The sequence below is a fragment of the Elephantulus edwardii genome, unplaced genomic scaffold, assembly GCF_000299155.1.
Source record: "Elephantulus edwardii isolate Elephantulus edwardi_28Jun2011 unplaced genomic scaffold, EleEdw1.0 scaffold00028, whole genome shotgun sequence".
NCBI lineage: Eukaryota > Metazoa > Chordata > Mammalia > Macroscelidea > Macroscelididae > Elephantulus > Elephantulus edwardii.
In genome coordinates, this window is record NW_006399778.1 from 17,351,428 (window position 1) to 17,362,733 (window position 11,306).

The window sequence follows — 11,306 nt, forward strand, 5'->3', positions numbered from 1 at the left end:
CAAGTAGGTAAGATGATCATCAGCCTTGTCTCTAAGGAGCACCTGCCTGATTACACTTCCTCCAAGACCGATTTGTTTGTGCATTTGGCAGTCCATGGTATATTCAATACTCCTCTCCAATACCACAATTAAAAGACATCTATTCTTCTCAGGTCTTCCTTAATTATTCAGATCCATATAGAGCAATTGAAAATATCATGGCTTTGGTCTGAGGGATATTGTTGTTGTTACATGCCACCAAGTCACTTGTGACTCTTAGCTCTGAACCTTGCCCTATCCTGAGCCCGTCTCACTGACTCTGACACACCAGCACCTATTGCCCTAGTTACTGTATCAATCCATCCCATCTGGGGTCATCTTCTCCTGCTCTGTCCCTCCACCCTTTCAAGCATGATGTCCTTCTCTAAGGATTGGTCCCTCCTGGCCACAAGCCCCAAGTATGTGATACAGAGCTTCAAAATCCTAGTCTCCAAGAAGAAACTTGATTTCACTTTCTCCAGGACAGACATATTTGTTCTCCTGGCTGTCCGTGGTATGTTCAATACTCTTCTCCAGCACCACAACTCAAAGGAGTCGATTCTTCTGTCTTCCTTAGTCATTGTCCAGCTCTCTGAGGCATAGCAAGTAATTGTGAAGACCATGGCCTGGATCAGGCACACCTTAGTCTCTAGACAGATATCATTGCTCCTCAGCACGCTGGAGAGGTTCCTGACAGCAGACTTCCACAGTGCAATTTAACTGTTGGTCTTTTGACTGCTAGTACCAAGAGTGTTGATTGTGGAACTGAGCAAGCTAAAATTGTTAACAATCTCTGTGTACAATGTACCTTAGGGATGTTGTTGTTGTTGATGGCCTTTGAGTATGACTCATAGTGACCCTATGAACAAAAGGCTTGAAGCCTTTCTATAACTGTCTACATTTATCAAAGTTCATAGAGTTTCCGGATGCACGTTGTTTAGGAAGTGGATGCCACTCCTTACCTTAGGGATGTAGTGGGCTACAATTCAGGACCAGAAATGACTCAAGGACAAGTCTGGGGGAGCTCTGGTGGCCTAGTGGCAAGAAGCTGAACTGCAATCCCAGAGGAACACGGTTCAAATCCACCAGATGCTCTGCCTGAGAAGGAGGCGCAATATCCTCCTGTACCAGTCAGATCTGATTTGACGGTACACGCACACAAAATAATAAAAAAAAAAGGACAAGTCTTCAGTCAGGACAGCTTCTTAGCTGTGCCTGTAGACAGGCATCTTTCTGACCCTCAGCTGTCAGTCCCTATCCCATCCATTAATAATAATCAGAAATCAAAAAGCAACAAAGGTTAAGAAGATCTTTAGGTCCACTAAGAAGTGTCCAGAACTAGAGAGTATTATGCTAAGTGAACTAACTCAGTCTCATAAAGACAAATGCTGTATAAGACCATTATTATAGAACAAGTATGAGGATCCAAGGAGGGGAGGGGGAGCAGAGGGGTGAGGATGGGGGAGCTTAATTATAGTGTCACACAATTTGATGGGTAGAGGGCGAGGTAGGTAAAGGAAAGGGGAAAGATCAGGTGTGGAAAACGTGTAAGAACTTTGTAAGTAAACCAATATAAAACAAAAATAAAAAAGGAATTTCCAAGAGGCATCCCACTCCACCAATCCACCTTGGTTTTGGAGGAAGAATTTCATAGTTGCCAGCAGGCCTGATCACTTCTTGAAGAAACCTGATAATGTCTAAGTCTAAGGCTAACAGCTCAGACAACTGGATCCTGATAAAGCCCTGAGTCTGATTACGAAAGCACATACCCAAATTAGTCAGCAGGACCCCTACCCCAAATTCGGAGCAAAATACTATTTTCCTTAGAACTCCCTAAAACCTCCTATAAAAAGGAGCTGTCCGTGACCGCCCTCATGCCATTTTGACCTTTGCAGGGTCACTTAGCATCCCTCTCAGACCACAATAAAGGCCTGTTCATTTCTTGGAACCAGCTTCTTTCTTTCTCCTCTTTTTTCTATCCAATATAGAACAGGTTTAAAGGTACTTAGCTCTCCATGGGTGCATAGAGCCTAGCTTCACTGAAAGCCATGCATATATTTGTGTGTTTGAGGTTGCGTATTAACCGGTCTTCCTTGAAGGCACGTGTAGATAACACTGACAGTGTTATACTTAAGGATAGATCTTGAAATGTCCTTTTTGAAAATGTCATTCCAGTATATTCCAGACCATATGACCATTCTATTAAAAATGGCTAGTGTCAGTTCTTTTTAGCTCACTAACGCTAATGGCCTAGTATGACACTACCGCTGCAATTCCACAGACACGTGGTTCAAGTCCACCAGTTCTTCCATGGGAGAAGGAAGGGCAGTCTCCTCTTGTGCGATGTACTGCCTCTGAAAACTCGCTGAAGGGTCAGCTATGGATCCGTCCCGACTCCGGCACACAAGAACAATGGTAGGTTAAAGAGCTGGGCACTCATGCCAAATGCATTACATATTGTGCTGTCAACCTGAAGGTTTGCTGTTTGAATCTACCAGCTGCTTGGAAAAAGATAGTCCGTTCCCTGCCATGAAGATTTACAACCTCAGAAACCTGTGGAAGGGTCTCAACGAATCAGAATCAACTCTATGGCAATGGGAATGGTTTTAAGGATGTGACACAGGACCTGGCAGTATCTCATTCTGTTGTCGCTGTGAATGGGAAGTTACCTGTGTGGCTGTGTGTTACAGGATTGCTAAGTGTGAGGTGGTCCAGCCTCTGCGTGCACAGGAGGGCCTGGCCCCAGCGGAGAGCGGGCTCGGACTACAAGTCCCAGCAGCCCCGGCGGCGCGGCCCGCAGACGTGGAGCCGCAGTCGGCCGGGCGGGGCCTGTGTGCACGCAGTTCCCGACTGCGGCAGCGTCCGAGGGCGCCAGGCGCGACTCCAGCTGGAGAGGCGACCCCGCGCCCCGCCTCCGGGCCCGGATCGCGCCTCCGCGGGCTGCGGGGCAGCGCAGCGCGAGGCTAGCGATGAGCGCGAGGAGCCGGCATGAGCGCAGGTGAGTGCGCAGCGCCGACCCACCTGCCGGGCGCTGCAGCTGCCGGAGAGACACCCCCCGCCGCCGGGTCGCGGGCAAACAGAGCGTCCCTTGGACGCCGTCGCTTCCAGGGTTACGAGGAATTGGTGCCAGAGCCTTTCCCAGATAGGCCAGGAGCCTCGGACGGCGCCCCGCACTGTCCCCACCGCGCAGAGTTGCCCCCCACCCCGCCTTCCCGCAGCCCGGCTGCCGTGGGAGTGGATGCTTCCCGCGCTAGTGCAAGAGGAAATTGAGATCTCGACTTGCGAGAGACGGCCACACCCCCACTGGCCTCTATGTCCAAGTGGCAGGGTCCAGGTAGGGGCCCGCACGGACTGGTGTAGAGGCAGGGTGGCAGGGTCCAGGTAGGGGCCCGCACGGACTGGTGTAGAGGCAGGGAGGCTGATATATCCTGGGACATTTGGGATCCAATTCATGTCTGAATGAATGAATGGGGTAGCAGGAAGCCAGATCTCCTTAAGCCCTGGGGCACCAGTGCCTCCCCACCCCTTGGGCCTCCGGTGTCCTGCTGAACCGTGCCAGCACTCAGGTCCAAGGACCACGCCCTCTTTGCATTCATTTCTGATCAGCTGTCGGGAACCACTCTTTTTCCAGAGTCTTGTTTGAATCTGAATGAGGTCCTTGGTGGGCACAAGCTGTTTGTGATCAGCTGCTAACCTGAAGGCCGGTAGGTCAAACCCACCCAGCAGCTTCATGGAAGAAAGGTCTGGTGATTTGCTTCCATAAAGATAACAGCAAGAAAACCATATGGAACCATTCTACTCTGGATCACAAACGGTAGCCAGGAGGTGGAATCCACACAACAGCAATTCTTTTTTTTTTCTTTTTCCAGCAGCAACTGTTTATTGTGGGGAATGAACCCAGTCTTCTCTCCATTCAGAAGGGGCTCATCTTAGTTCAGACCCGAGACCTCAGCTGTGGGCTTCTGCAGCTAGTCTCAGCTGGAGCGCTCTTGTCTGCAGCTGAGGGCCCCTCAGTCCCTAGCTCTTTCACCCATCTGCGCGCGCACACACACACACACACACACACACACTCTGTTGCAGTCCAGGACACACTCAGAGTAAGAGAACCCAGAAAACATGGCCACCTAGTCCTGAGATGCTGTGGTTGGGGTGCTGCTGGCAGATCTCCAGTGGCCCCTGACAGCCTGTCGGAGGAGAGATGAGCTCCCGGTACCCAGGCAACCAGGCTGAGAGCAGCAGCAACACCACCCTGGCCTGCTGCCAGGTCACCAGCAGGAAGCGGGAGCTTCCGCAGGAAATGAGAGGTCCCTAAATGGCTTTGACTCCAACCCCTCTACACTGCAGTGCTCCTGTCAGCACCCTAGCCCCATGGAATCAGATCAGGTTCAAAGTCCTGTCTTGGCCACTTTTAGCTGTGTGACGTTGGGCATGTTGATCCACCTCTCTGTTCTTATGCTTTAAATAAGATTCATCATCCATACTTTTCATAGGGAGATTGGGAAGATGAGCTAAGAAGAATGTGTTTGTTCAGACTCATGCATTTCTGACTTCTTTCAAGCTGGGTGACTCCTGTCAAGTGACTTCACAAATCTGTTCCTCAGTTTCCCCAACTTTAAATAGCAGTCCTTTTCTCAGAAGGTTGCATGTGAAAGTTTATCAAGTCTGCGTTTGAAGCACTTCCAGCACTGTATCGGTCAGGTTTTGTTAGAAGAACAAGAATAACCATGAAAGCTTTATCATCCCGCACAGCCTGTGGCACCTGCCCAGAGCTGGTGGGACTGTATCCTCCTGGGTGCCTGAGATGTGAATAGAGGGGAAACTCACACATGTCTTTTGGAAGATACCCAGCAGGGGGAGGTCCCCTTTGCTTGGCTCTTGGCAGGAGTTTAGACTGTCCCACAGTTCTCCTCAAACCCCTCTCCCTTCCTTTTTCCCAGTTTGTGGAGAATTTTTGTAAAATGCTAGACATGAGATAGATGCAGAGAACTTTCCCAGACGGCACGCTGTGTAGATGCTGGGGGAGCAAGGGGGCATGAGTTGGTTTCTGTGGAGCCCGTTGAAGAGGTGTACTCCTCACAGCAGATTGACCTATAGATGAGAGGATGGACACATGGATGGTCCAACAGGGTTGCCTTCTTGTGCTGTTAGGTTGGCAGGATGTGTGGCCTTCTTTTCATTCATTCAATCCGTGATTCCTGAGCCTCTGTGAGGAACTGTGAGCAGAACATCCGTATTGAGTAAGTAGCTTTAGTGGGTTCAGAAGGGGTTTAAAGTAAGACAGACTCCTCTCTGGCTGTGAAACAGGTCTGTGGGCATAATGCTTCTCCAGGACTCCGCTTACTTGTCCGTAAGACAAGGCTTTAGAAACTGCCCACCCTGATGAAGTCTGCTTACTGGGAGCCGAGCGTTCAACAGACAAGCTCCTCTCCCATTCTAGCCCGGGGTGTTGGCCTGTGGGGCTGCAGACGTGGGAGAGCTGTAGAGAGGGCCTATGGGAGCAGAGCAAGAGGGTGTCTTCAGACAGGGTGTGAGCCTGAGAAATGGGTCACAGCAGAAACCACACCTCCTTGGCAGGGAAGCCAGCCATCACCAACGGCTTGTCCAAGCTGGTACTTTGGCAACTTCAAACACCCCAGGTCCCAGCAGGCTTCCCCTGTGTGCCAGTTGCTTCAAGATTACCATCCTCCACGTGGGACTCAGAAGCCCAGAGAGGCTAAGGTGCCTGCCTAGGAAACACAGCTTGCTTGCACAGTGCTCTGATGATGCTGCCATTAAGAGCATGGACTCATAGTCAACCTGCCGGGGTCCAGATGCCACCATCTGCTGGCTCTGTGACAATTTTTGACAATCCACTTCTCGGGATCTCAGTTTCCTAGGCTGTGAAACAGGGTTAAAAAAAATAGAGCTTGGGAGTTGTGGTTGTGGAGAGGACTACACAAATACATGGATGTGCGTAAAGCCCTTGGGCACAGTGATTCGAACAAGGCCTGGCTACTGGTGACCTCTCTCGGGTGCTCTTTCCCTCTCTAGAAAAAAGGACCACTCACTAGGCCCTACTTGAGCAGCAGGTCTTTAGAGGGGGTGACAGGCTCTGGCAAAAAAAGAAACTTGGGACTCCAGTGGCAAGTGGCACTGCTGGGCTTTTAAAGAGGGTGAGAAAGAGCTGTGGTTTGTTGGTGGCCAAGGACGTGAGGCCACAGTGTGGTAGGCCCCGTCAGTAGTCCTGAGTGCCCCTTCTCTCCGCTTCTGCCTGAGCCAGAGAGCAGAGGGCCCTCGGCTGCTGCTTGGCTGTGGATTGTTGTCAGGAAGGGAGGAAGCTGTACTCTTGGGGACAAGACCTGGACCACAGAGGACAAAGGAAACAGATGCCCGCGGGGTCTCAGTCTGGAGCCTCATGTGTTCAGGAAAGAACACAAGCCTCCTGCCCTTTCAGCCTTAAGAATCCGCCTGTACAGTCAGGTGGTGGCCGTGGGCTTACGAGTGTGTGTGCGCGCTTTCCACTCTTTTTTTCTTTTTCTCTCACTCTCTTTAAAAGGCAAGCAGTGCCATTTGTGAAAGTGTGTGTGTGTGTGTGTGTGTGTGTGTGTGTATGTGAATATATGTGAGAATGTGGATGTGTGTGAGAGTGTAAATGTGTATGTGTGAATGTGTACATGAGAGGGGCTCTGTGCCTGTGAATGTGTGTGAGGGTGTATGTGAGTGAATGCGTGAGAGTGAATATGTAGGGGAGTGTGGCTGTGTGTTAAGAGACTATGGATGCGGATGAGAGTACATGAGGATGTGTTTTATGAGAGTATGTGAGTGTGGGCATGTGTATGAATGTATGTGAGGATGGACATTTATGTGAGGGGGGCGTGAGAGTGAATGTATATGAGAGGGTGAGTGTGCAGATGTGTGTGAGAGAGTGGGAGGGAGAGCGTGTGAATGTATGTAAAAATGTGGATGTGAGGATGTGTGAAAGTGACTGTTTCCATGAGAGTGTATGAATGTGTGAGAGTGTGGATTTGTATATATACATATTTGTGTGTGTGTGTGTGTGTGTGTGTGTGTGTTTCCGTTTCCAGAGACCAGGCTCTTTCTGGTGGGGGTGACTCCGCTGTTTGTTTTCTCGGTCAGGTGAGTAGACAGAGAGCTCCTAGGTGGGGCTTTGGATGATTGGGTGTTTGAGTCACCTGGCTGGCAGAGGCCTGGGGAGTGGAAAGCACCTGTTCTTTGGAAGCGCCCACGTGTGCCCAGCTGCAGCGTTGTTAAAAGGACAGGATCTGGAGTCCAGCTCCACCTGTTACTGGCTTCTGTGCTTTTGCTTAGGTTTTTGTGCCTCTTGGAGCCTTGATTCCCTCGTGTAAAATGGGCGTCATCAAAGTCCACGTTACCGCGTGGCTGGGAGGGTTAAAGGACATGTGTGGGAGGCTTAGCCCAGCCCCTGACAGCTCGACCAGTGCCTCGTGGCTGTCGCTGTACTAACTTTATTACCAGAGCAGTCATTACTGTCATCAGTCAATATGAGGTGGTCTGGGGGGTGGGATGGGAGAGGGCAGACCCTGCCTTGTCAGGTGGGGACCAGAATAAGAGCACAAGCCTGGAGCCACCTGCCTGAGCTTACCTCCTGGCACTACCGTGTGTGATCTTGGGTGAGTTATAGAACCTGTCCGAGCTTCCTTTCCTTATATAAACAGGAGACAGTCCAGTCTCCTTGGTGCTTGTAAAACTGGAAATCTGGAGCTGCCCTCTCCACCCACTGATAGCATTTTGAAGTTTGACATGCCGTACAAGCTGTGCCCCCCTCCGCCTTGAAAAAAGGAGCCTGTTAAATGTTCATGGGTCAGCTAGAAGACAATAGGGGTCCAGTCCTTCCTCCAGAGAGTTTCGTGGATCTTCACCAGCCCAGCCAGGACCAGATCCTCACCAGCCTAAGCAAGAAGAGGTTCCCCTCCCAGCCATGCAGGCTGCTAGGTCCCAGGTCTGAGACTTAAGCCTGCCTCTGGTGCTTGGTCCACTTTCTCATCCAAATAAATGTTTCTTGAGGGGACAATCGTAACACCCACCTGCAGGGTTACCGTGCTTGTCATGTAAAGGCCTAGGAACAGATCCCAGCATGCAGTGAGAACGTGGTGGCTGTGACAGTTACTACTGGGCTCCAGGGAAGCCTGGGACAGTGGCTGAGGGTCTGGGAAACTTGTCACAGCTGCCTGGGACACACTGGCCTTCTTGGGTGGAAACCTTTGGGTCAGCTCCCTAAAGGGCTCAAGGAGGGCAAGAAGGAACCCAGGAAAGCAGCCCTGCAGCCCTGCCCCCAACCCCTGGCTTAATGAACTCTGTAAATTCTTTGAAACCTGCAGATGGCCGGTACCCCTCCTAAGACATTGCTCCGGCAGGTTTGATGGGAAACCCAGGTGTGTCTGACAGACACTTCACGTGCTTTGGCTGCAGGTGGTCCAGGGATGATGTGGAGAGAAACCCCATTTAGAGGTGATCCTAGAAGGAGAGCATTGAGCCACCCCCCACTCCAGGGGCCTCAGGACACCCATTGGTCTGCCTATCTTACTAGGGTCACTGCAAGAAAAAAAGGTTGTTGTTACGTGATGTCGAGTTGCCTGTGACTCATAGCGACCCTTGTACAACAGCCCTAAACCCTTCTTTTTTTTTTAATATTTTTTTTATTGGGAAAAACATATTGGGGGTACAAGGAGGTGAGGGTTGGGGGCAAAAGGGTGAAGATGGGCCAGGATGCAGTTGCAGAGCTGCACAGTTTGGTCGGTGGGGGGAGCAGGTGAAGGAAATGATGAGGGTCCAGTGGGGACCACCTAAACCCTTCTTTATCCTGTGCCAACCTTATTGTCTCTAACATGCCTAACGCCATTATCCCAGTCACAGAATCGATCCATCTCGTCTAGGGTCTCCTGATTTGTGCTGTCTTTCCACCCTGCCAAGCATGACGTCCTTCTCCAAGGACTGATCCCTCTTTGCAACATGTCTAAAATATGGCAGACAAAGCTTCAGAATCCTTGCCTCCAAGGAGCAGCCTGGTCTCACCCTCTCTAGGACAAACCTGTCTGTTCTCCTAGCTGTCCGTGGTATATTCAATACTCTTTTCCAGCCCAAAGCTCAAAAGCATCAATTTGTATTCTCTCATCCCTAGTCATTGTAGCTTTCTGATGCATAGCAAGTAATTGCAAAGACCATGGCCTGGATCAGGTGCACCTTAGTCTCCAGACTGACATCATTGCTGTTCAGTTATTTGGAGAGGTCTCTAACAGCAAACTTTCCCAATGCAATTCTTCTTTTAATTTCCTGCAGAAAGGATAGGGAAAAAATAATTTCCTCAATGAAGCTAAGCCTCGGTTGACCCATCGGTTTAATGGAATGGGTAATAGTCCCTCCTTCACAGAGGATTAGATAAGGAATCCTGTCAACTTTAGACTGGACATAGCAAACAGCAGCTTCTCTCTGACTGTGAGGGGTTCTTCCCTCCTCTCCCGTCCACACCCACTGGTGGGATCCATTTCTGCCCCCATTCTACCTTCAGAGTGGGCAGTGGTCCTCAACTACTTGCAGACAGCCCTGCGGGCCTGACACTTGCCAGTCCACGTGCAGATGCTAGGATCTCCTTACTGTCAGGAATGAGGATTATAAATCCTGCTCTCTGCCCACAGGCTGAAGAGTAGGTGAGGAGTGAGTAAGTGAGGCCAGAGCACCAAGAAATCCAGTAGCTGGATTGTTCAGAGATCAGGGTAAACACCAGACCCCACACCCCAACTCTAAGCCCACACCCCTGTCAGAGACAGCCAAACCCTGAAGGAAGCGAAGCACAAAAGTGCAGGAACCAGCCAGTAAAAGTACCAGATGCATGAAGGTCTGAGCTGCTGGTGTTCTCAGACCAGCTAATAAAAGAACTATTGCTTATGGGTTTTTTTTATTTAACTTTTTAAATCTTTTCTGGTTTATTAATTTATGGTGATTATCGTTGTTGTGTATCAGAGGTGGAACCGAGTCGTAGCTGACCCTCCGGCAGTTTTCAAAGACAGTTAATCGCACAAGAGGAGATTGCCCATCCTTCTCCTGATGATTAATTATCCAAAATCTGTGCACTCAATGAGTATCCTCTCATGTCAAGGGGTTGTTTTTCTATCTTTATAATAGTTTGTTTATGTGAAGGTTTAACAAAACATGTTGATTTTTGATGCTCTCATTCACAGATATTTTGTTTGGTAACATTTGTTGCCAGTGATAATGCAGTTAATTGATTACAAGGGTCTAATCAACCCCTGGTTGTGAACTGCCTTCCACTTCACCTCACTGAGTGCTTACTGGTTTGGTCCTTTTTAGTCCCCGTGAACTGCCTTCCCCGTCACCTCACTTATTTCCTTTTTCCTTTTTAGCCCCCTCTCCCTCCCATCCCGTTATCCCTCCACAATTGAGCCTGTTGTGTGCTTATGTTGACTAAGGGAGACACCTTCATCCTTCCCGTCCACAGACAGCAGCCCTCTCGTGGGCAGTGCGCCCTCCGGTTATGGGACCCTGACAATAGCAACATCGATCGATCCCCTCAGCTCCTCAGTTTCATCCGTGGTATGTGGGTGATGGGATGCGTGGGGGAGGAGACGCTCCGATGGGACCCTCCAGCCTTGCCTCGCCCTCACCTGACCCTCTCCCCCACGGCCTGACCCATTCCCCCCTCACACCTGACCCTCTCCCCTCCCAACCTGACCTCCTCTTCCCCGTGTGCACAGAGGCTCAGCGGCTACTGTGGGAGTCCGTGGAGAGTCTTAGGCTACCACGCCGTGGTCTGGTTGATGGCTGGGATCCCTTTGTTGCTGTTCCGGTGGAAGCCGGCCTGGGGGGTGCGGCTCCGGCTCCGGCCATGCAGCCTGGCCCACGCCGAAACACTCGTCATCGAAATAAGAGACAGAGAGGTGAGGGTCAGGCCGGGCAAGGGCGGCCAGAATCTGAGAAGGGCCCCAGAGATGGTGACAATATAAGTTGTCAGACCGTCCTGGCCACTGATTTTCCATGGGGCCTTGAGCATGGCATTCAGACCTCTGGACCTCAGCTTTCCCATCTGAGCAATGGCCAGAAGAGATGGCTAGTTGGTTCCTGAGGAGGTCATCTACAACCATAATCTCGGTCTCCTTCAGGCTGTGGGGTGGAATGAGAGGGACGACCACTAGGCTGTGGGGTGGGCTGGCTTAGGAGAGCCACCAGGCCGTGGGGTGGGCTGCTGTGGGAGGGCCACCAGGCCGTGGGGTGGGCTGCTGTGGGAGGGCCACCAGGCCGTGGGGTGGGCTGCT

At 50.8% G+C, this 11,306-nt stretch overlaps 1 protein-coding gene across 1 annotated transcript in view; it reads left to right on the top strand.

Annotated features, from left to right (window-relative positions):
- Positions 1-4,216: 4,216 nt before the first annotated feature.
- The window catches only part of ATP13A2 (ATPase type 13A2), a 22,118-nt gene continuing 15,028 nt past the window's right edge, over positions 4,217-11,306 (top strand). The window contains exons 1-3 of the mRNA XM_006883694.1: positions 4,217-4,322; positions 10,493-10,587; positions 10,749-10,931. Of these exons, the coding sequence (XP_006883756.1) occupies positions 4,217-4,322; positions 10,493-10,587; positions 10,749-10,931 (384 nt within the window). The remainder of the gene's footprint in view (positions 4,323-10,492; positions 10,588-10,748; positions 10,932-11,306) is intronic.